This window comes from Salmo salar, chromosome 06 (assembly GCF_965601325.2).
Source record: "Salmo salar chromosome 06, fSalSal1, whole genome shotgun sequence".
NCBI lineage: Eukaryota > Metazoa > Chordata > Actinopteri > Salmoniformes > Salmonidae > Salmo > Salmo salar.
The window spans coordinates 65672032-65698843 of record NC_138296.1 but is presented as its reverse complement, the minus strand read 5'-3'; the positions used below and the strand labels follow the sequence as shown (position 1 = coordinate 65698843).

The 26812-nt window shown below is 42.6% G+C and overlaps 1 protein-coding gene across 1 annotated transcript in view; it reads right to left on the bottom strand.

The window, feature by feature from the left end:
- Positions 1 to 26812, bottom strand: part of man1a1 (mannosidase, alpha, class 1A, member 1) — a 168598-nt gene that overhangs the window by 106653 nt on the left and 35133 nt on the right. The window contains exon 2 of the mRNA XM_014205126.3: positions 22210 to 22306. Within this exon, the coding sequence (XP_014060601.1) occupies positions 22210 to 22306 (97 nt within the window). The remainder of the gene's footprint in view (positions 1 to 22209; positions 22307 to 26812) is intronic.

The following is a 26812-nucleotide window of genomic DNA, read 5'->3' as shown; positions in this document are numbered from 1 at the left end:
ACCAAGATTGGCAAATTCTCCACTGGCGCCCTGTGCTCTTCACAGATGAAAGCAGGTTCACACTGAGCACGTGACAGACGTGAGAGTCTGGAGACGCCGTGGAAAACGTTCTTCTGCCTGCAACATCCTCCAGCATGACCGGTTTGGCGGTGGGTCAGTCATGGTGTGGGGTGGCATTTCTTTGGGGGGCCGCACAGCCCTCCATGTGCTCGCCAGAGGTAGCCTGACTGCCATTTGGTACCGAGATGAGATCCTCAGACCCCTTGTGAGACCATATGCTGGTGCGGTTGGCCCTGGGTTCCACCTAATGCAAGACAATACTAGACCTCATGTGTCTGGAGTGTGTCAGCAGTTCCTGCAAGAGGAAGGCATTGATGCTATGGACTGGCCTGCCCGTTCCCCAGACCTGAATCCAATTGAGCACATCTGGGACATCATGTCTCGCTCCATCCACCAACGCCACGTTGCACCACAGACTGTCCAGGAGTTGGCGGATGCTTTAGTCCAGGTCTGGGAGGAGATCCCTCAGGAGACCATCCGCCACCTCATCAGGAGCATGCCCAGGCATTGTAGGGAGGTCATACAGGCACGTATAGGCCACACACACTACGAGCCTCATTTTGACTCGTTAAAGGACATTACATCAAAGTTGGATCAGCCTGTAGTGTGGTTTTCCACTTTAATTTTGAGTGTGACTCCAAATCCAGACCTCCATGGGTTGACAAATTGGATTTCCATTGATTATTTTTGTGTGGTTTTGTTGTCAGCACATTCATCTATGTAAAGAAAAAAGTATTTAATAAGATTATTTCTTTCATTCAGATCTAGGATGTGTTGTTTAAGTGTTCCCTTTATTTTTTTGAGCAGTGTATATTTGTATAATTAGAAGGCTGACATATATACACACACACACCTTTCATAATATTTCCCCTAATGTTATTAGCCTACCTCCTCTTTCTCTTTCTCTCTCTCTCTCTATTGTTGCTTTATTCCTTCGTCGCTTTCAGCAGTTAAATGAAATGCGTGTCGTTGTCCTTATCTTCATCATTCTAATGACATCCTTGAATAATATAGGACTAGAATTAAATGCACAAGGCTTTGACTTCTCTTCACGAAGATTGAATGGTTAGGGGTCTGAATAAATAACTACTATAACCTACCGCCATCGCACATTCACTCTTCTTTCAAACTACCCGTGAGTTCTATTGGCTACTGTGTTTAACATTCAGCTAAAAAGAGCGTGCGTCCCATTTTGAATAGTCTATTGGTATCAGAAATGCAAATAAATGTCCAGCAAGCTATTCTAGAATAGCTTTTCCTGCATGGGACTCCAAGAGCTAAGGAGCGTTTTTTTAAGGAGCGGCCAGCAGAGCACAGGTGTGTGCGTATTGCGGAAGAGACAGAGGGTATACGTTAGAAGCTTATTATTCATAACCCATAAATAAAGGCTAATACTGCATTTAATGTATTACCTGAAAGAGGTAGGCTAGGACATCTACATTGATATATAGCCCTATATATAGAACAGGATTATCTATTTTGGATGCTACTTTAACGGAGTTGATGGAGAGAGAGAGCACTGATTTAAAGCAACGATATTCTAGTGATACCTGTCACAACAAAACAAGTTACTATGAGATAATAGGTCTACATGCATTGTGAACTGCGCGCCATCCTGAGATGTCTGTCCCCACCCTGAGCGTTGATGATTCATCATGCAGAGGCCATATAGAAGGTAGATTTAGACTTTGCATATAATTTAACAGTTCAATTTCACGCCATGCTGTTCATATAAATAATGTATTATAATTGACTGGTTTCTCGCATTTATTTATCTGTGGAAAAGGGGAGTGGTTTTGGGCGGTAAATCACAGTAAATCTCGTTAACCGGGTTCCCGCCATTCAACCCTAATATAAACAAACCCTATATGTGTTTTAATACAATGAACTATATATGCATTGAGCTTGTTAGATGCTTTGTATCTCAAAATCATTGTCATGTGGTTAATCAAAATTCTATACAAATCTAAATGAAAATGATACAAACCTAAAAAGTAACTTCTATTGCCATCTATGTAAACATAGCCTATAATCCCAACAAATAAAAACATTGCAGGTAGAAAATATCCTGATAAAAACAAATATCCTATAAATCACATTGTCAACGCATGGCCTGTCTGCAACGATCTTGAAGAATTGTATAAACTATAAACTTGGGTCCTGCCTCCTTGCAACATTGTATAAAATATTCTGGGCCCTCAGAGTTTCCTGTACCAGTGAGCTCCGGACAGTCCCTTGGGCAAGGGATACGAAGTAATCAGGTATGCCTATTTTATTATGTTTCCACTGGATCGGAGCATGACATTTTTCCCTTTGAAACTGAGTGGTTATCGAAAGGGAGAGATTTTTAAAATACACTGAGGAAATATTGTAAAAACAGACTTGCTATTTGAGGTGAAGAAAACATTACTTCAAGAAGCTCCACGGGTCATTAGTGGTGGTGCATTAAGCCAATCATAAATACTATCAGCTCCCCAAATTGGTAAATGTAGCCATTTATATGGATACATTTTCACGCTGGCTAGGTAGCCTATAGGCCTACCTCTATGCATAATCAGGTGCGTGTCCTTACTCGTGTTCCAAACAAAAGACAATTACTAAATTGACAAAAATTGTAAATGGAATGAAATAAATAAAACTCCGACAATGAGAACGGTAAAAGGCGGGAATAATAATATATTGAACGCATTAATACACATTACCGTAATCAAACAAACATTGTAGATTAGACATTTTTGGAATTAACGGTAAATGTACTACTGCTGATATGCAATGGGGAATTGATTGACACTAACAATCAAATGCAAACAATTCACACAATGAAGTTATGAAACAATGAATGTGCACAAATTGGAGGGAGAAAGCGCATTCTGGAGGGAGACGTGCATGGTGCAGCCACACTCCCCTCCTTCTCGAACTGTGCCATTCCGTGGCCTCCGCAATGGATTAGTCTCGGCCTCCGCAATGGATGTGAATAAGACAGGTGTCTCCTGCGCCATCAAAATACATATATTTGTTACTGAAAAAAAAAAAAAAAAACAACAGCCTATCGACCAGTGTAATAATTGGGGTTAGCCCTAATGCAAATATTGTTTTATCTGAGACGTCATTAGGAATCTGAGCATTGTACTTTCGAAAGTTAGGCCTACGTTACCACCCCAGACAGAATAGGCCTACCAACGCAGAAAAATGGAAGCTGGCTACTATTCTTCTGTGGCATAACCCAACGAGAGAAGGTCACAAGTGTTTCCCTAAAAGCTGTCTTGGGTTTAAATATCTTCTATTGTACAGAAAGTGAATAGCTTAATCAATTGATAGTGACAGAATTAGATTACTTCCCAAGCAAGATTACTTCTCAGCCTCTGAATATAGTAGAAACTAGACAATAACATCCCGTACGCGTCGACGTCACGTCTTTCCCAGCTGGTTTCTAGCATAAAACATGGCAGAACCAATGCGCTGTTATAGATCACCTTATATAATCGGATCGGTTTTATTTTCTTCAAAGTCTTAAGCTAACAATGGCTATGCCTGTGTTTATTTTTTATAAAAAAGGTAGGCCTATAGCATACCCCCTCAATTTGAGTCTTGGTTTTAACTCAACAGCCCTTCACTGACACGGAGGTAGGATATTTAAAGAGTGCATGGTGGAGGAATTGGCAGACAAATCTATGGATATAGCAGCCTATAGCCTAATAGGAAGAAATAGGCTACAACACAAAGCCCTCTTGTTGTTAGTAAAGTCTAATTAAAATGAAGATGGTTGAAATGAATTATGCCTACTCAAATCTGTCTACTTTCAGCCCCATGAGCTGTCGTTTTCCAATTGATTCTGCTGTGGCTGCTGCTTAAAGTTTCAGCAATGTAAGTCACTCGAAACAAATCAAATCTAATTTTATTGCTCACACACACGTGTTTAGCAGATGTTATTGCGGGTGTAGCAAAATGCTTGTGCTTCTAGTTCCAACAGCGCAGCAATATCTAACAAGTAATATCTAACAATTTCACAACATATACCCAATACACACAAATCTAAGTAAAGGAATGGAGTTCAGAATATATAAATATGTGGACGAGCGATCTCACAGCGGCATAGACTAAGATACAGTAGAATAGTATAGAACGCAGTACATACGTACTATGAGGTCAATAACTCTGATAAATACATTTACATTTAAGTCATTTAGCAGACGCTCTTATCCAGAGCGACTTACAAAATGGTGCATTCACCTTATGATATCCAGTGGAACAACCACTTTACAATAGTGCATCTAAATCTTTTAAGGGGGGGGGGGGGGGGGGTTAGAAGGATTACTTTATCCTATCCTAGGTATTCCTTAAAGAGGTGGGGTTTCAGGTGTCTCCGGAAGGTGGTGTACATAAATACATCATGGGTAAGAAACATTGCTATTACTATAATTGATTTGAATGAAAACAAACTCTCCTTCTCAAACTGAACATGGGCTATTCTGCGCGCAAGATATAGAATTTGGGGGAATAGGCCTTATCAAAACAATTTGGGGGAAGAATTCATTGACTCTCCTCCTGAACTGCCTTTGTAAGCCTACACAGCATTGGTCAGGTGGCACAACAACAACACGTTTTGATCAGCAAGAGCAGAGTAGGCCAGGACTCAGGGTTGAAATATCCATTGCGGTTTGTAATGCAGCTTAGTTTTATTTACAACATGCCAGCAGCGCAAGACTCAGAAAGGAAGTACATTTTCTTGGAAAAATGACTTTGCTCTGTGCTTCTCCCGAGCATGCGCTTCTGTAGCCTATAGCCTATGAATCATTTGTTTGAGACCACACTAAATAGCCTATACTTGACATTGTGCGTCCAGCAGTGAATCAGTGATGAGGGGTGGCATCGGGCACACATCGAGATATAGCCTAATAAGCAACTAATTCTAAAACACAGAGAAATATTTAACGTTCATCAGTTAGAAATTGCATGACCCACCCCTGGACTAGATTTAACAAATACTAAACCCTCCCTTTAACTGAAATGTAAAAAGCACAACCCTCCCCCATTTTCCTCTAGATACCCATTCTATAAATTTACACCCCCCCCCCCCCCCCAAAAAAAAAATACTGCACCCCCTGTCAAAAAAAATCCCTCTGTCATCTCTGACTGTAGCCTACAGCCCATGTTCTACATTAGCGGGTTAGGGTCAGGAGAGGGCCTCATTTTCACTTATAGTCGGCCGGTTGCGGATGGGTTATTAGCAATTGCGGGTGGGTGAACAAACAGCTGACCCGCGCACCACTAGTGGACACCGAGGAACTTGAAGCTCTCGACCCACTCCACTAGAGCCCTGTCGATGTGGCGTGCTTGGCCCTTTGTTTCCTGTAGTCCACGACCAGATCCATTGTCTTGCTGACGTTGAGGGAGAGGTTGGCGACCTGGCACCACGCTGCCAGGTCACTGACCTCCTCCCTTATAGGCTGTCTCATTGGTATCATTCTGTTAATCCCGAGTAAAGATGTCACAACAAAAGGAATACATTAGTGCAGGGGTCTCCAACAGGTCAATAGCGAGCTACCAGTAGCCCGCAGCCCACCTTTGAGTAGCTCGCCAAACAATTCTGAAAGTACATGCAATTTTCAAGTACTGTACTCCACTGTAAATTGTCATAAACAAATCTCACAAGTATCAAGAAAGACATTGCACTGCTGGTTAGTCACTATTAGCTTGAAGAGCCATAATCGAACACAATATGTGGCAATTCATTTCCAGCAATATTGCCCCCGTCTGTCTGTGTGGTGCACGCGTTTGTCTATCACTTTGTATGTAGCCAGTTGATGTGATAACCGTCTTGTGGGTTGACAAATACATTCCCCAAAACCTTCTCAATTAAATGTTACCTGCAAAGCAGGCTTACCTGAGAGAAGTATATCATGAGAAAGTACATCGTTTAAATCTATTATTTGCACTCTATGTCATGAAATGACCAGCACCAGTACAGAACCATCGCTAGACCGACACATTAGACGGAATATTCCTTACTCGCTAGATGCACAATTAAAGAGGATTTACACTCAAACCTAAATGTATTAGTTTTCTTCCAGACCTACATAACAAGGACTCAGAACATCACATTTCGTTGTTTCTCTATGAACATTTGTAATTTTGAGAGTGAAAAACAAAGAAATTCTAGAGCCAGGAAAAATAACATTTAGAAAATATAATTTGGGAAAATATAAACCAGAATTTTTGAAAAAGATCACCGATTTTATATGGACCCCCTAGTTGTTTATTAACCCTTATTTTACCAGGAATACTGACAGAAAACAGTGCACTTCTCTTGTACACCAAGGACCCGGGGAAGAGTTGCAAGGGAGAGGAGAAGAATATGCCTATTTGAACGCTAGAAAAAAAGGACGGATACCCCTGCATTAGAGCAACCTCTTTCTATGAGGTGACAAACCTGGCAATACTGAAGCAAATTGACTGAAAGGACTGGGAGAGGATGTTCAATATTTGATTGATTAACAGAAAGAAAAGGGGTCAACCTTAAAGTTTGAAAAGTTGATACAAGAAAAGACAGATGAAAAAGGTGGTAGTCTTGGAGCCAGGTCTTTGCCTGCCTGATAGCCGCTGGTCAGCTTCAGCTTGGATGAAACTTCACTGCTTAACACCGGGTTGGACTGATGAATGTTATCTTTCAAAAGACTTTGGTTAAAAAAGTAGCCTGAAGTGATACGATTGTGTTTAAAGATGACCTGTGTGTAATATGGAGCCCCTCTCCATGGGAAGAGCTAGGCCAATGTGACAAATGGTAGCCCATTTCAGCTTGGAGGGCTAGCTGCCATGAGCAGAGAACAACATTCAATAAGCAAGTCAACCTTCAAACCCATTTGGCATGAAAATGTAATTGGCAATGTCACTGTAGTGGCCCAGTCAAGTGTGTTTATTTTAGTCAGATGCAAGCTGGCTTACGCCTGCAAAACATTTCCAGGTCAATGTGCATACAAGGCCTCACATTGCCCCCAGTGAAAGCAACGCCTTGTGGTGTCAATCTCGTGTCATTTTCCATTTTACACCATGTCACATTCTGCGATTGTGTTGAAGTGGGCATTCAGAGAGAAGTGTGAGAAACTATAGATACACACAAGGTTACGGTGGGCAATACAAGAGTGGCCTTATCCATAATTCACACAGCAATGTGCTGCAGTAAGAGGCTTCTCTTTACACCCACTGACTCAGAGTGCCTTTTCACTAGGGCTGGGAATTGCCAGTGACCTCACGATACGATATTATCACGATACTTTGGTGCCGACGATACTTTGGTGCCGACTATATGTATTGCGATTCTATATATACTGCTCAAAAAAATAAAGGGAACACTTAAACAACACATCCTAGATCTGAATGAAATAAATAATCTTATTAAATACTTTTTTCTTTACATAGTTGAATGTGCTGACAACAAAATCACACAAAAATAATCAATGGAAATCCAATTTATCAAACCATGGAGGTCTGGATTTGGAGTCACACTCAAAATTAAAGTGGAAAACCACACTACAGGCTGATCCAACTTTGATGTAATGTCCTTAAAACAAGTCAAAATGAGGCTCAGTAGTGTGTGTGGCCTCCACGTGCCTGTATGACCTCCATACAACGCCTGGGCATGCTCCTGATGAGGTGGCGGATGGTCTCCTGAGGGATCTCCTCCCAGACCTGGACTAAAGCATCCGCCAACTCCTCGACAGTCTGTGGTGTAACGTGGCGTTGGTGGATGGAGTGAGACATGATGTCCCAGATGTGCTCAATTGGATTCAGGTCTGGGGAACGGGTGGGCCAGTCCATAGCATCAATGCCTTCCTCTTGCAGGAACTGCTGACACACCAGCCACATGAGTGTCTAGCATTGTCTTGCATTAGGAGGAACCCAGGGCCAACCGCACTAGCAAATTGTCTCACAAGGGGTCTGAGGATCTCATCTCGGTACCTAATGGCAGTCAGGCTACCTCTGGCGAGCACATGGAGGGCTGTGCGGCCCCCCAAAGATATGCCACCCCACACCATGACTGACCCACCGCCAAACCGGTCATGCTGGAGGATGTTGCAGGCAGCAGAATGTTCTCCACGGCGTCTCCAGACTCTCACGTCTGTCACGTGCTCAGTGTGAACCTGCTTTCATCTGTGAAGAGCACAGGGCGCCAGTGGCGAATTTGCAAATCTTGGTGTTCTCTGGCAAATGCCAAACGTCCTGCACGGTGTTGGGCTGTAAGCACAACCCCCACCTGTGGACGTCGGGCCCTCATACCACCCTCATGGAGTCTGTTTCTGACAGTTTGAGCAGACACATGCACATTTGTGGCCTGCTGGAGGTCATTTGCAGGGCTCTGGCAGTGCTTCTCCTGCTCCTCCTTGCACAAAGGCGGAGGTAGCGGTCCTGCTGCTGGGTTGTTGCCCTCCTACAGCCTCCTCCACGTCTCCTGATGTACTGGCCTGTCTCCTGGTAGCGCCTCCATGCTCTGGACACTACGCTGACAGACACAGCAAACCTTCTTGCCACAGCTCGCATTGATGTGCCATCCTGGATGAGCTGCACTACCTGAGCCACTTGTGTGGGTTGTAGACTCCGTCTCATGCTACCACTAGAGTGAAAGCACCGCCAGCATTCAAAAGTGACCAAAACATCAGCCAGGAAGCATAGGAACTGAGAAGTGGTCTGTGGTCACCACCTGCTGAACCACTCCTTTATTGGGGGTGTCTTGCTAATTGCCTATAATTTCCACCTGTTGTCTATTCCATTTGCACAACAGCATGTGAAATTTATTGTCAATCAGTGTTGCTTCCTAAGTGGACAGTTTGATTTCACAGAAGTGTGATTGACTTGGAGTTACATTGTGTTGTTTAAGTGTTCCCTTTATTTTTTTGAGCAGTGTACATATATTCCGATTCGATACTGTGATTTTATTGCGAATCGATGTTCCACACATATTACTCACTATATATGTCTGCTGCAGAGGGACAAGACAGAGCCATGAGAAAACACGTTTTGATCAGTCATGGAAATAAAAGTCATGACAACAAGTTGGCTCACTATTTAGAAAGATGGAGAATAAGGAAAAATAGTGGCATTTTGGTGCAGGTACAGCAAAATAGCACAAAAATAATATTGCTGATGACGTATAGTCAAAACGATACCTCATCAAAAATAATATTCCGATATGTAACTGTATCGATGTTTTCCCCCATCACTACTTCTCACTTCCTTTGTGATGGCAGCAATGTGTGAATCAGAGAGAAGCCAAGTCTTCTGAGAGATTATTCTCCGTCGCTGGGACAGTGGGTACGGGGCCGCTCAGGCTCGCACACACACACCGCGGAGGTACGGGGCCACTCCGGCTCACACCGCGGAGGTACGGGGCCACTCCGGCTCACACCGCGGAGGTACGGGGCCACTCCGGCTCACACCGCGGAGGTACGGGGCCACTCCGGCTCACACCGCGGAGGTACGGGGCCACTCCGGCTCACACCGCGGAGGTACGGGGCCACTCCGGCTCACACCGCGGAGGTACGGGGCCACTCCGGCTCACACCGCGGAGGTACGGGGCCACTCCGGCTCACACCGCGGAGGTACGGGGCCACTCCGGCTCACACCGCGGAGGTACGGGGCCACTCCGGCTCACACCGCGGAGGTACGGGGCCACTCCGGCTCACACCGCGGAGGTACGAGGGTACTCCGGCTCACACCACAGGGCCCGGAGTCTGTTGGTCTGCTTCCAACAAAGACCAGACATCTGAAAGAAAAACACTGACACTGAGGAGTGTTCATCTCTAGCGATGCAAAGCAATGTGATGTGCATTGAGCATTTGGAGAAAAGCTTTATCTTGTGAATCCAACTCATCATCGTCCTCATCATTAACTCTACATCTACATATGACAGTATATGGGAAAGGATCAAATATGGCAGTACAATCGGGCTTAATCCAGAGGAATTGGAAAGGATCTGTCATCCTCTTAGTGTAGCTCCACATCATAATCACACTGGAGCTCTTATCATCCAGATTAATGCAGAGACTTGTTCCTGCTATGTCGCAATATATCTTTTCCTCCCCTTGTTCTCCCTCCTTCCTGCTAGCGGCTTCCTCTCACTGCAGCCTTTTTCTTCAGGACACGGGCACAGCTTCCATCGGAGGAGATTACGCTGGTGATTACAGCTGAAGCAGAAAGCCTTGTTCCGCTCAGCGAGAAGCTGCTGGTAAGCACATCTCAGAGCAGCCAGGCAGAGGGCAGACGAGGGTCCTCAGCTGGGAGACAAGGGGGACAATAGGGCCCTCCAGTCTCATCAGAAAGCCCCTGCAGAAAGCCCATAGGTGTCATCATGCAACCTGGCAAATGCTCCAGGGACTGTGAGTATATGTGACTGTCTTCATGACATCCCTAAGAGCAGAACACAAAGCTAATGAATAGTCATGACAAAACAAGCTTGCTGAGCAATGCTGGCTGAGAAGCAATGCCTTTTCTGCTCAGTGCCTAATGGATCTGTTTGTAAGCCGTAGCATCTCATTCGTCAGCTCAGAGAAAATGAGCAGATCAGAGAAAACAATCAGACTGACAAACATTGAGATGGTGTTAGCTCTAATTCATGAACAATCCTTTCACACAGTTATGCTCACTTCATCAAACACGCCTCTGGCTCAAAAAGAAAGAAAGAAAACACTCTCGCATCTAGATGCAATCACTGCCTCTTGTTCCATCATTTGCAAAGACTTAGGCCTAGTTCTTGAATTTCTAGAGCTCTGTTGGGAGCAGACACTTAATCACCACCAAGCCACACACGGGAGTCCCTGCCGAAATGATAACGCTCACACACTCACGGCACGGCGCTCCACTTGATTCTGTTGGGTAATTAATGCGAGCACAGCCTCAGATCTGGACGGTGTGTCACGGTTCGGTAGCCGTAGTGGTAAATTAGCTCACAGGGGTACAGAGCTGAAGTGCACTCTCCTAAGGCTCGCCTGGCTCCACTATTCTTCTCTTTTCAGAGGCCTGATGAATGTTTTACTTTCAGCAACTCAGAACCTGGACGACAGCGTAACATCATAATCCGCTAGGGGGGTTGACTTCTTTGAACTCCCCCATCAAACCCGGCAGAATAAAAATAGACAAGAGAATATTTTTCTTCTCCCCAATGGTATTTCTATTGCAATTGATGTTAATTGATGGAGGATTGTCCATACATACTGTATCTCTGTGGGTTAATTAGCCATGGCACTGCTGTGGCAGAGGCGTCACTGCTCACACCAGGGATTGCTACTACTGTGCTTTAAAACAAGACTCAGACATAGAAAATAATGAGTATGTCAGGAGTCTTATAGTGTTGATCAAACCACTGAGGTATCGATGCTTTTGGCCCCATGACTGCTAGTGTATTGCGTCTGGTCTCTGGTTCAGGGGAATGAGACCTCTTAATCCTAAAAACAGTGTCGGTCACTGCTGAACCCCTGGACGTATCTGCATGACTGGGATTTTATTTGCATTGTGACATGACAGCTTTGATACACACTATGAGAGCCAGCAGCACACTGACTTGCCTACTGACTAGTGATATGCATGTCGCGACCGATTCGTTCTTTTTGAACCACTTTTTTTACTGTCTCGTGAGTAATGATTTGTTTTCCCAAGTGAATAGTTCCTTATAGTCATTTGACCGGCTGGCCACAATTAATTCTACAGCAGGATTAATACGCTCTCCTCCGGCTCGCTCCGACCACCAACTGTCCGTCTTCTGCGCGCAGACAAATAGATCAGGCTGCAGGCAGCATATAAAGAAGAAAAAGACGTGTTTAGAACTGATAATTGATCATGGTGCAAGAATGAATGCAATTCATTGATTATTGAATGTAATCGATTGACACAGCTATGTAGAATCAAAACATACACAGCCTGCCTCTGCTCAACACTCAAACTCGACAATGAATCGTTTGGGGGGGGGGATTGCTGGAGTTTGAAGGATATTGTGCTAATCTCCCACGAGGCATTCAAGCAATTGCATTCCGCCAAGAACCGTTCACAATCTAGTCCATCTGTGGCTGCAACTAGACCTCATTCAGAGCCATCAATAAATATTCGTATTTGTACACTTAGTAGGGATGCAACGATTCACTGATACGCTTCAGTCCCGATTCAAATGTTTACGATACAAGTGCATCGGTCCACAGACCTGAAACCGATCCAAATGTAGCATGCATCTGGCAGAAAATCGATTCAGATGTTACGACCCACCAGTTGACAAAAATGTTGTTCATATTACATTCTGTTCCGAAGATGCTTCCTCTCTTTCAGTGTTGAACTGCATGTAACTGTGATGACATTCATTGATCTACAAGTCATTTTGCATGCCAAACAACTCGTCAATATTAGTAGCCTAGTCAAACTACGCACTGTGCGCTGACCAATGCGAGGTGGGCGGCCTGTTCCTGATCTTGCACATTTGTGCAGCACCTTCTAAAATGGTTTGTGTGACATTAGGCTTTATTAGTAGAGTGACAACCTAAGTCATTTGTTAGTTTGTTATCTATGCGCCATTGAAAATGGTGTTTTACCAGAAGAAAAGTAAGCTAGCGGAGATAACTCATCTGGCTATACCTGCTGAACAGGGCTTACAATAGATGTTATTTGGATTGTTCAGGTTCACCATCAGCAATACTTTTGGTAGTTTTGCTTTAAACAAAAATCTGTGAATATGGTCATTTTTAGATATGATTAAATTATCAACTTTACCCTGTATAACGAGGAGACCAATCACTTTTTGCGAGGCGCACAAGAGTAGATCACTCTGTAAAAACAGGGGCCTCCCGAGTGGTGCAGTGGTCTAAGTCACTGCATCACTGTGCCACTAGAGATTCCGGGTTCGAACCCAGGCTCTGTCGCAGCCGGCCGCGACCGGGAGACCCATGGGGCGGCGCACAATTGGCCCAGCGTCGTCCGTGTTAGGGGAGGGTTTGGCTGGCATCGCGCACTAGCGACTCCTATGGTGGGCCAGGCGCAATGCACGCTGACACAGTGTGTCAAGAAGGGCTGGGCTGTGTTTTGGAGGACGCCCGGCTATCGACCTTTGCCTCTCCCGAGTCAGTACGAGACTAACTACCAATTGGGGAGAAAAAGAGGTACAACATTTTTTACTAAAATTAAAATAAAGACTTCCAAAATGATCAAAACCGTTCGGTTTTGAGATGGGGATGAAATTCAATGTTATATATCTATATATATCACAATGTTTGAGAAACAGACGCCTCACAAGTCCTCAACTGGCTGCTTCATTAAATAGTCCGCAAAACACCAGTCTCAACGTCAAGAGTAGAGAGATGACTCCAGGATGCTGGCCTTCTAGGCAGAGTTCCTCTGTCCAGTGCCTGTGTTCTTTTGCCCATCTTAATCTTTTCTTTTTATTGGCCAGTCTGAGATATGGCTTTTTCTTTGCAACTCTGCCTAGAAGGCCAGCATCCCGAAGTCGCCTCTTCACTGTTGACGTTGAGACTGGTGTTTTGCGGATACTATTTAATAAAGCTGCCAGTTGAGGACTTGTGAGGTGTCTGTTTCTCAAACTAGACACTCTAATGCACTTGTCCTCTTGCTCAGTTGTGCACCGGGGCCTCCCACTCCTCTTTCTATTCTGGTTAGAGCCAGTTTGCACTGTTCTGTGAAGAGAGTAGTACACAGCGTTGTACGAGATCTTCAGTTTCTTGGCAATTTCTCGCATGGAATAGCCTTAATTTCTCAGAACAAGAATAGACTAACGAGTTTCAGAAGAAAGGTCTTTGTTTCTGGCCATTTTGAGCCTGTAATCGAAACCACAAATGCTGATGCTCCAGATAATCAACTAGTCTAAAGAAGGCCAGTATGATTGCTTCTTTAATCAGGAAACATTTTTCAGCTGTGCTAACATAATTGCAAAAGGGTTTTCTAATGATCAATTAGCCTTTTAAAATTATAAACTTGGATTAGCTAACACAACGTTGGAACACAGGAGTGATGGTTGCTGATAATGGGCCTCTGTAGATATTCCATTAAAAATCAGCCATTTCCAGCTACAGTAGTCATTTACAACATTAACAATGTCTACACTGTATTTCTGATGAATTTTATGTTATTTTAATGGACAACATTTTTTGCTTTCATATATATATATATATATATATATATATATATATATATATATATATATATATATATATATATATATATATATATACACACACACACACACTTGAACGGTAGCGTATGTATGTATGTATACACACACACACAACCGTTCAAAAGTCCTTGTTTTTGAAAGAAAAGCAAAAAATGTTGTCCATTAAAATAACATAAAATTGATCAGAAATACAGTGTAGACATTGTTAATGTTGTAAATGACTACTGCAGCTGGAAATGGCTGATTTTTTATGGAATATCTACAGAGGCCCATTATCAGCAACCATCACTCCTGTGTTCCAATGGCACGTTGTGTTAGCTAATCCAAGTTTATAATTTTAAAAGGCTAATTGATCATTAGAAAACCCTTTTGCAATTATGTTAGCACAGCTGAAAACTGTTTCCTGATTAAAGTAGCAATCATACTGGCCTTCTTTAGACTAGTATATATATTCATTGGCTAATGTTATAGCTAATTTGTAAAGGATAAATAACTAGCTCAAACACTTAATCTGCAAAAATTACAAGTTAATTAGTGGGTGATGGTGAGACAGACAGACAACCCCAGCTCAAACAAATTCAGTTCAGAGGCCCGGCTCAAAACAGACTCAGTTCACAGAGGCCCGGCTCAAAACAGACTCAGTTCACAGAGGCCCGGCTCAAAACAGACTCAGTTCACAGAGGCTCGGCTCAAAACAGACTCAGTTCACAGAGGCTCCATCAGCAGCAGCAGATTTTAATTTAGAACGGAAAATGAATGTATTTATGCAACAAATTTGAGTACATCAAACAGTATCGTATCGAACCAAATCACATCGATTCGTTCTCTAAAGAAACCGAATCGCACCAAATCATTTAAAACTAAAACCTATCATTCCTGTATCGTATCGTAGCCTGTATATATCGAACCCTCTTGAAAGGGAAAGATGCACATACTTGATGCCGAGCAATCACAAATATAAAAAATTAAAAAAGTGCTTCAAACAACGTACAAGTCTCAGTCACAAATGACAGCTCCAATAAGCCCCCTATGATGAACGAGAAGCTTTGTATTTCATCGTTTGGGTCCTGCATGCTCTGGGCATTACTGGATCAAATGAGCAAAATAAGTCAAAAGATTCATTCTTTTTACTGAACCAGTTGAAAAGATCAGAGACAGTAAAAAGAGCCGAACTTCCCATCACTCCTACCGACTGGCCTACCTACCCCTGTAGGGGGAGTGGTGTGATGACAACAACAACAAAAAAACACAGGAAAATGCCTCGATACATCTAGCAATTCAGATAGAAGGGGTAGTAGAAGAGGGACTTCAGAAAATAGCGACATCTCCTCTAGCTAGTCATAAACAATCTTTGATTTCCAGCCCAACTACACGGGTACTGGAACAACCCCCAGACAACTCAAATTACTCAATATTATGGATCACAATTTAGCTAACAACTAATAAAAAAAACACTCTGACATGTATAACTGAACTACTTTATAGACGTGCATAAAAAAAAACAAAGTGTACTCAGACACTTTGTATGCCAAAATTCTTCATTTCATATTCTGGAGAGCACAGTCCTCAGGTTTTGCCTAAAATGGCTACAATGGAAGTAGAACAGTTACAGGAGACTTATTTCCAAACAACACTTTGGCACAAAACCATTCTCTTATCTCTGTCAATTCTAGGTTTAATTAGATGCAACTTGATAGAGGCTTGATGCTCATGTCGCGAGTGAGAAATCACTTACGAAATCAATTAGAAAAAAAAAGCTGCATGCATTCCCTTTATTCTCTCCACAATATAAATAACCCATTTGATTTACTTTCCTCATTAACAAAAGAGACATGCGAAGGGTAGGTATTAATTAGTCAAGCCATGAGGGAACGGAGACATCAGCAGGACTTGACTGACTTCATTGATCAGACCGAATAACAACAATTATATTAGGACAACATTCCCAGGCTCTGGTATTCATTTCCCAACCCTGGAGACAGGAGACCTAGTCTAAACAAAAGAAACGTGTCATAACACATCAACTCAGGTAGCAAGTACGATTACAATCCCGGATGCACCATGAGGTTGGACTGAAAAGGACAATACTGAAGAAATAATAAGGTACAATACGGCAGGCAAGTGTGTCAAATCTCTGGGACATTCTAAATCTAATTGCAAGGAAGGGTCTCTAAAAAGTGTTGCTTTCCCAGCAGTGTCTCATATGAAAAGATTCTTCAATAGACGTTTGAACAAGTGGCATCCCACAGCCCAGAGTCTAGGCCTACTTTCTGAACTAGAGCGTTGTTGGCTTCCAGGCCGACTTCCTGCAAGGCAGAGCAGGGCGTATGCGTCTGGCCCATCTGGCTCCTGCATGCATCTGCAGCTGGAGGAGCAGCCGTAACCCAATAGAGAGTAAAAACAGCGCACTGTCATCAATGCCTCGGCCTCGTCTTCCCAGGTAAACAGCGCGTCGCAGAGCAGATGTCAGGCCATGTATTATGTATACCTCAGGTGCCATTAACCAAGCACTAACATAGATTAATAATGCAAAGCTCCGCCATTTCTTAATTAATAGGAGACCGACTGAGTTTATCCTTGGCTTGGGAGTGGCGTAGGTAGCATCTGTGTGTGTGTGTGTTCAACCAGTACCCCCCCCCCCTCAAGGCACCCCCGGCTCCACATTCCTGTTTTAGTAAATGGCTCTCTCTCTCACCGCGGCCCCTGGATATAAGAGTCTTGGCGTGGGGTGGTTGTCAGGGCCCTCGGGTGATGATTGACGTGTGTGTGTGTGTGTGTGTGTGTGTGTGTGTGTGTGTGTGTGTGTGTGAGACACCTCTCAGACAGCAGACAGTGGAGAGAAGGAGCACCGGCTGGGCTGTGTGGAGCTGAAAACTAGTGGACGCCCCTTCGCTCGTCACTGTGTGCCGTTATGAGAGTGGGTGACAGGAATGGGTGACAGGAATAAATGCCAGTGACAGTATATATTGTTTCCAGCTTACCTGGCTAAATTAAGGGCGTTCATCAAATTTTGGCAGATAAATCCCATGCCTGTCCTGAAGCCTTGTAGTGACGGCAGGCAGGAGAGAAGCGGGAAAGCTGTAACTTGTATTAAAAGAGGCTGCCGCAAAGCCATGAATGTTTCATAAGAAACTTGTTCTCCGGCCACCTTTGACCATGGTTGACAGCCTTTTTTCTTCCTTGTGATGAAAACAGGTTGAAGAAAAGTACTTTTGTCAAGCTTTGGGGCTCTTGTGCTGCAATCAATGACACATAAAAGGAGTTATAACCTTGTCCTTTACAGCATATCCAAGAAAAATAAAAATAGGCTTGGCAAGCGCCGTTGAAGACAACATAATTGCCTTTGTCTGTTCCAGTGTTATGGAAGCAAGTTCATGAGGCTTCCTTCTAAACAAAGTAGAATCTCAGCTGAAATCTTGCAAATAAATGTATTTCTCAGAAAATGGAATACGGAAAGGGCAAGGACTGATAAATGCGCCAAAACCGAGACAAAGTAATCTGCCATTACAGATTCAGAAGACTTTCTCTCAGACAGGCATTTGCATATCTTAAATCCCTGATAATGAAATAGAATTTACACAAGGGTGATTGAAATTCTCAGTTAAATATGAAAGTCTAATCACCAAAATTGTTAGAAACTATTTCAAGAGAGTAAAGGATTAAGTAGGAAGAATCTGTATAAGGCCTTTAAATGAGGTGCCATACTTCACGAGGTGAGCGCTGGCAAAAAGTTAAATGCAACTCGTGTCCCTAATGGAAAGTTATGAGTGAGGCTGGAGAACATTCATGGGATATTAGAGAGATGTTTTAATTAGAATGGGAGCTCCGTGTGGGAATATTGCCTATGTCTGAAGGAGAGCTGTTCATCACAGAGAGAGAGAGGGGAGGGGATAGAACGAGAGAGAGAGAGAGAGAGAGAGAGAGAGAGAGAGAGAGAGAGAGAGAGAGAGAGAGGGGAGAGGAGAGGATAGAAAGAGACAGACCGAGAGGGGGGGGGGGGGAGAGAGCGCTCTCCTCCACACCTCATTTAGCACCTCTGTAAGACAGCCCCAGACAGCCTGGGTATCAGGCCCATCTGCAAGCCTGTCAACACACCACTCCCAACTGTCACAGGCCATCCAGCACAGCACACCCACATACAGCCAATCACACACCAGAGCTCACTTCCAGCTGAGCAGACATCTTATTAGAGCCAAACAAATATCCTCATTGTTTAAATTTAATTAGGCCACATAAAGAGAGGGAGGGGAGAGGAAGTGTTAAGATAGAGGAAGTCTTAACGCTAGAACCGCCATAGGCCAACAGTCACTGCTGCTGAAAAAAATCCTAGGGGAAACACTGAATTATCTGAATGATGAGGGTGAAAAGACTGAATTTAAAACAATTATTTTATTACGAAAGGCTGGAAATGGCATGTAATCAGACACTGAGGACAACATACAACTTGTGTAGTTAATGGCAAGCCAAACCAAATGAATATTTTTATATCTTGTCATGGATTTTGTTTTATTAATATTTTTTTATGCAATTGACCCTTTACAATTGTTCATGTACTGGTGCTTTTGTTTAGATATACGGCAAATCATTTCACCTGTGCACCCGTCTGATTGGTTATATTATTGTTATTATTTTATTTACTTGCTACTTTGTCAAGAGAAGCTGTAACTGGACTGTATTACTAGAACTCTATTACTAATGAAATCTACAAATAAAGTTTATCAAATGGATTACATTGTAATGCAGGGATCATCAATTAGATTCAGCCGCGGGCCGAATTTTGGATGGTCTGGAGGCCGGAAAAAAATTACAAATCATTTGTAGACTGCAATTTGACCACAATAATCCCAAACAGATATAAGATTTGACTAAAATATAACCATTTCAAACCCTGCTTACATTTGTATACAATCACGTGTCTCTCTATTATGGGAATACTTGGGAACAGCTTTCCAAAATTAAAGTCACTTGGACCTGATTTCCTGGTGTTTTTACAGTGTTTTATGTCCAACAGAAAACGTCTGTCACGCCCTGACCTGAGAGAGACGGTTTATTTCTCTATTTTGTTAGGTCAGGGTGTGGGGTGGGCATTCTATGGTTTATGTTTCTATGTTTTGGCCAGGTATGGTTTCCAATCAGAGGCAGCTGCCTATCGTTGTCTCTGATTGGGAACCATACTTATGCAGCCCTTTTTTCCCCCTCCTTGAGTTGTGGGATCTTATTTTTGTACTGCTTTGTAAAGCCTGCAAGATGTGACGGTCGTTTTCCATTGTTTATTATTTTGTGTAAGTGTTCAGAGTTAAAATAAATATCAAGATGAACACATACCACGCTGCACCTTGGTCTACTCCTTTGGACAACCGTTACAACGTCTTAATGTACACACTAGTTATGGATCGGAAGACAAATATTAAAGCCAATGTTCAATTATTTTCCCAAATAATTGAACAATGTTCAAGCTTTGTGAATTAAACAGGAGTTTAGTTAAATAGCACCCAGAATAAGCCACCTCAACCCACTGCGTACAGACCAGGGAGGGTGAACCAAAGCATTACTCGTCTTTCATCTGCAAATGGAAGTGAGGTCCTTCGAACATGGGAGTATTAATTTAACTCCACAAAAGGAAACTGAATGATAGTAATGGCTATAACAAATGGCGTGTAATACTTTGTAAGAGGAACTAGCTGTGCTGAGTGGTTTGCTGGAGGAGGAGGAGAGAGGTGGGAAAAAAATACATGTCATTGTTCACTTCCATTTGGCAAGTACTGCATCTTAATAAAACAAATATTGGGGCATTCTGTGGTACAAGACATGCAGTGTAATACCAACCACACAGGAGGGGATTGTTTAGTGTGTGTGTGTGTGTGTGTGTGTGTGTAAACAAGAGAACTGCAATCGTTCCGTCCTCCCAGGAGTCATGCAGCAGCATAAAGTATTCTCTAGTATGTCTCACATGGGAAAGAGAGAAAGGAAGCAGCAACACTTTGAGAAACACACTACCTCACTGCCTTTAACTCAATTACCTCCCTTTAACACACACACACACACACACACCTTAATGAACCGCTCTCAATGTCCAGCGAATACCCAGCAGCCATAGAATTCACAGACATAGGGGGCCCAAACATCTATAGCTTATTGCAGTCTTCTGTGCACTAAATCTCAGAGACGACAGAACAATGTGCGTCTATCTGGATCTATCAGTCAAGAGATGCTTCCATCAAAGCGTATCAAAGCCTACACCAACTATTAAAGAGCTTCCTCCAGTTACTACAGAGGGGAGAGTTTACTAAAAGAGTTTCTTAAAAAGCTGCGTGTGTAAACAAAGGGTTTATTACTCAAATATATTTTATGAAATCCTCTGTGCCAGACAGAAAAAGTTCCATCAACGATACATCTTCAATAGACGTCTACAGCAGCAGCGATACCGTCCACTCGCAAAACAAGATTACAATTTGAGTAGACGATACAATGCACCTTTTGTCTGAGCCTCCCAGCCCGACTGTGGTGGAACAGACTCCAAACAGACTCGGTGGAGCTCCAGGTACCCTCTCCTCTCCCCGGCCTGGCCCGGCACCACAGGATTATTGACTAATACACTGAACAAAAATATAAACGCAAAGTGTTGGTCCCAACAAAAAGCTTATTTATTTCCAAATTTTGTACACAAATTAGTTAGTTAGCATTTCTCCTTTGCCAAGATAATCCATCCACCTGACAGGTGTGGCATATCCAGAAGCAGATTGAACAGCATGATTGTTACACAGGTGCACCTTGTGCTGGGAACAATAAAAAGGCCACTCTAAAATGTGAAATTTTGTCACACACACACAATGTCACAGATGTCAAGTTTGAGGGAGCACGCAACTGGCATGATGACTGCAGGAATGTCCACCAGAGCTGTTGCCAGATAATTTAATGTTAATTTGTTATTATACCCGGATAAAGACAGCTTGTCTGTCGAAACGTTGGTTATTAAATTATTGCATCTGAGCTCCTAGAGTGTGCAGCTCTCCTTTAATTTTTCAAGTGTTCTACTCCGCTAGCCAGCGCCTCACCGAAACAGGTGTGCGTTTCTTTCGCCTCCACGTTAACTTCTCTACCATAAATCACCTCCAATGTCGTTTTAGAGAATTTGGCAGTACGTCCAACTGGCCTAACAACCACAGACCACATGTATGGCGTCGTGTGGGCAAGCAGTTTGCTGATATCAACGTTGTGAACAGAGTGCCCCATGGTGGTGGTGGGATTACGCTATGGCCTAGCATAAGATAAAGACAACAAACACAATTGCATTTTATTGATGGCAATTTGAATGCACAGAGAAACCATGACGGGATCCAGAAGCCCATTGTCGTGCCATTCATCTGCTGCATCACCTAATGTTTCAGCATGATAATACACGGCCCCATGTTGCAGGGATCTGTACACAATTATTGGAAACTGAAAATGTCCCAGTTCATCCATGGCCTGTATACTCACCAGACATGTCACCCATTGAGCATGTTTGGGATGCTCTGGATCGACATGTGTGTTCCAGTTCCTGCCAATATCCAGCAACATCACACAGCCATTGAAGAGGAGTGGGACAATATTCCACAGGCCACAATCAACAGCCTGATCAACTCTATGTGTCACGCAACGTGAGGCAAATGGTGGTCAAACCAGATACTGACTGGTTTTCTGATTTTCGCCCTTACTTTATTTTTATTACACTTTTTTGGTGACCAACATATGCATATCTTTACTCCCAGTCATGTGAAATCCATAGATTAGGGCCTAATTGATTTATTTCAATTGACTGATTTCCTTATATGAACTGTAATTCAGTAAAATCTTTGAAATTGTTGCATGTTGCGTTTATATTTTTGGTCAATATAGCTTTGACTGATTGCCAATTTGGTCCTAATCTGTGGGGCAAGACTGATGGCAGCGGGGGGCGGGCATGAATCAGCTGTCTGCGGGACTGAACGAGAATGGGGACCGATACTCACCAAACAGATTGCTGGAGTGGCCTTGCATGGAGACAGGCCTCAGCTCATTGGATCCCCAGGCGTATCGCTTGTAACTGTCCCAGGCAAACTTCATCATCTGTGGGCAAAGGGAGAGGAAGGGGAGGGGGGACAAGGGGGGAAAATAGGTTTAGTCTTAGCAGATCTATGAAGGGTGATTCACTTCCTTTGAGTGTTTTGGTCATTATGGGCAGGTTTCCAGTAAAGTATTTGTTTTGTTAAATAAGGGTGTATTTGTGACATGGAGCAGACTTCAGGCTATTTTATGTTGGACAACATGTTGTTGTCACCTCAGATATTAACTGTGCAGGGAAGTCTGTCAATCATTTAATAGACCTTGACATTACACAAGAAAAAGTCTCAGTTTGACGTATTCAGTGACCCTGGTTTGTGATACTTAACCACAGAGACATCCATACTCTACATTACATGCTGAATTTCTAAGATACATGCGTCACAAGGTTGTTCTTCAATCAGTGTCTTCTAACAGTATCTATTTTTGGTCCCAAAGACTATTATTTACACCTAATCCTCCTTAAAAATCTATGGAATCGTAGCTAAAAGAAAACAGCCGACATGGCGATTACAGGATAAAGCCGTTTGTTCCCTCTCCCTGGTGAAGCGATCCAGATGGTGGCAGATAAAAACTGTTTAAAACGAGGACAGCTTTTCAAAGTTTACACATTTTAATGAAAAGGTATATTACTCACTTAAAACTGCAATCTATAAAGTTTACTTTGTTGAGTGCCAGTGAGATTATATTACCCATTTAATATTGCAACACCACTGCTTTCGGCTATAATACAGTCCAACTAAGTTTACATATGGGAAAATAACGGGCCATAAATGATAAATTGGAAGGTAATGGGTTGTCTGGCTGCACTAACAATGCAGCCCAACACAGTGCTAGTGTCGAATTCTCTCTCTGCACCATCACATCTCAGTTCTCTTCTACAGGGTAGCGATTACCAGTGTGTCCTCCAGTGTCTGTGTGTTTGTTGTTGGGAGGATTAGGCTGTAAAGGAGAAAAGAGGGAAATATGCTGCCATTCTCTAAAGTTGATACAGAGGCAGATTGAAGCTGAAATCCCCATCGAGCAAAAGATGAGAAGACCAGACAGAGATTAAAATAATGTTTTCCCCAAGACTCTCAGCTTGTCAGATCCACATAGGGAAATGGGGTCCACAATTCAATGCTGGCTATTGAAAATCACTAGCAAAACAATCTAAGTGGATGAGGGTAGTCAATGGACAGAAACAATACTGGTCCCTCTTAAGCAGAGAGATTAGGCCTACTCATTTGTTTGCAGATCAGTATTTTCTGGAGCGTTTTCTGAGATCGACACGTCTTTCTCTGATACTTAATCAAGCGGAGAAAAACACAACGGCAAGGTGTTTATTAATGATGTGTGCCCTTCCTGCAATGTGAAAACCAGAGCAACCGCTGTGTTCTCTTGGTTACCTCCACCATTTCAAATGATGAGATTATGTTGCTAATGCACAAATGATTGGAGCACAAATGTGGAAAGATTGGAATTAAATTGAGTGTTAAAAAGTCTGCTGCCTGTGACAGAGAGCAGAGATGGATTAGAAGGATTAGGCGGTCCGCCTACAGCGACAGAATGGGGGGGGTGGCATTTTCCGAGGTAAACTGACCTAGACGCACCTCCAACATATAAAACTTCACAACATTCTGCCCAAAAAGAATGACAATGTCTCTCACCCAGTGGAGTGCTGATGCCGCACCTTGATAAGCAGTGCCCAGTTTTTCAAAAGCAGGGGTGCAAAATATTTTGCTTGTGCATGCCGAGTGCCCCTCACCAAGGTGCTGTTGGAGAGATGCACCGCTCCACCAACATTATATATATATATATATATATATATATATGGTAGAAAGAGTATATGGCCATTTCTGTAGCCTACAGGCTGGAGTAGAGATCACATTTATGACAAAGTCATGAAAATACACTTTTTAAATCATGCACGTTTCTCAGATCAAATAGCCTGACCTCAGTAGCTTCAAGTTTGAATGTGTACGTTTTTGAAAAGATGATCATAGTGAAAAATTCTATAAATTCTATACTTCTGCATTTCCCGCTGTGTAAACACATCGATTCTCATTGCAAATACGCTCAGGATAACTCCTGGTAAAGTTAGGTAGCTGATATTCAGAGCTTAAATAGCCAAAGTGATTAGTCACAGGAATGGGGCCTAATAAAGCCAATGCAAATGCCTGTTTTACAAACGGTAGACTTACCACATGGATGGGCATTCAGAAAATCCATTTAGTCTACCCCTTTCTCTTTTAGTAAAACTCAGGTTATCTGGAGTCATTCCAGTGTCCTGCTGAAAAATACCCCAAAGCAGGGGCATCTTGGATACACAGGCATGAGGGAGCGGGCACACCTTGCGGTTATGGAGAACAACAAGGGACACTGAAAGGTATAAAAGCAAGACTAAAACAATAATGACACAAGCACCTCATTATTCTCTCTGCAGATTCTCAAAACACAATACAAAATTCCCCTGCAAAAGGCTACTATTGACAAGAATAAATCTGTCCAAGTCAATGAGCTGGGGGAGGTTTACAGACAGTACTTTGAGATGAGGAAGGGGTTTTTGTTGTGCAGGGTTGTGCTTAGATGGTAAATGTATTGTATGAGAGCGATTGATGTGCCAATTCCCCTCAATCTCCCATACACAACAATTCAAACTGTGTAAGAACTGCCTTCCTAAGACTTTTCACACCTTCTTTAGCCACCTAATTGGTCTTTCGACAAATCAGATCAGTTCTGAACAAGATCTGATGAAGACTAATTAGTGGAGAAAAAAAACTGAATTGGCCTGCCTGTGTAAACACAGTTAATAATTTGAAATCTGGTGTGCTAGATTAGGGTCGGAATGAAAACCTACAGGATGGTAGCTCTCCAGGAACATGGTTGGAAATCCCTGATCTAGAACCACCATAAAATAAATATGGATCTTTTCTATCAATCTTCTAAATTTGTCTGCCCTTACGGATTCACAGAATATATTTATATAAGCTGTACAGGGCTCTTTATCATCAAACAGATGCTAGACATTCAGATATACGAAGAATGTTCGTTTTATCAAAATGTTTTCGAATCTAAAATACAGGCGAGTGTACACTATTTAATGCTAACTCAAGAGAACTGTGTATTCAAAACAATGTTATATGGTAAAAGTAACATGTCATTTTTTGGTATGAACTGTGTATTACAGTTGAGCGTGTCCAAGTGTTTCTCAGGTGTAGACACACACAAGCGCAGAGAATTGTAGTTACAGATTCTTACACCAGATAATGTTAATTTCTGCCGACACCGTGTCTACTTCAAGTCTTATCTCATTCATGTAGACAGGTGGGTGTCCACCCCAAAGTGCCCCATGTCATGATGACAGAGACCCGTCTCAATCAATGAGTGAGAAGACTTGAAATGAACACGATTGGTTGTGCACATATTGTTGGATTACTTTATGAAGCAAAAAAGTACTTATTTTCTAAATAGAAACCCCCTACAACTGGACATGGACATGTTATGAGACTCCTGTTTATCCCAAATCGAGGACGAAGACGGCATCGTTAAAGTGGGTCGAAAATTCTCTGTGCTACACCAAACAGTACAGGTCTATCCTGTAACTCCTAGCAAACGATACCAAAAACGTTTGGTTAAATCACATTATCTGGTGTAACAATCCGTAGTTTAAAGAACTGGTGATCAGCAGATGATGGGAGAGGTGGTCAAGATGAAATTGCCATTACAAAGAAACATAGCGTAGAGGTTCAGTAAATAATTGTAAAGCTGTGGGAGGAGTGTTGTCATGATCAAACTGCCATTCAGCTCCTCATAAGTCATCTGCTTGAAATCCAGCATAATATCTAATCCCTCGAGAGGGATACAGTTCATAGGATACAGTTCTGCTACGACGACACGCACAGGCAAAGGAATTATTTTTCTGCATCTAGAATCCAGTCCAGGAAGAAGCCCAGGCACTACACCGTATTCTCTGTAAGACAAAAAATGATAATCTATTGTACAGTTTGAACAAAAGCTGACCCGTGCCAGCATAACATCAACATTAGGGTAGACTAGTTAAACATGCATACAGTTGAAGTCAGAAGTTTACATACACTTAGGTTGGAGTCATTAAAACTCGTATTTGACCCACTCCGCAAATTTCTTGTTAACAAACCTCTTCAGCGTCTGATCAACGGGATCAAAATCCAGCGAAAAATCATATCGCCAATTAGCATTAAAAAAATATCATAATTTAAAAAAAAGAAAAACATTTTTTTTTTTTTTTTTTTTATAGATACACCTCTCCTGAATCGACCCACGTCGTCCGATTTCAAAAAGGTTTTACAGGAAAAGCAAATCATTAGATTATATTAGATGAGTCCATCGTAAAAAGCAGCTTCATAGCCATTTTCCGACCAACCACTTGCATCACATATAATCAAAAAACAGCTAAATGCAGCACTAACCTTTTACAAACTTCATCAGATGGCACCCCTAGGACATCATGTTATACAATGCATGCATTCTTTTGTTCAATAAAGGTCATAT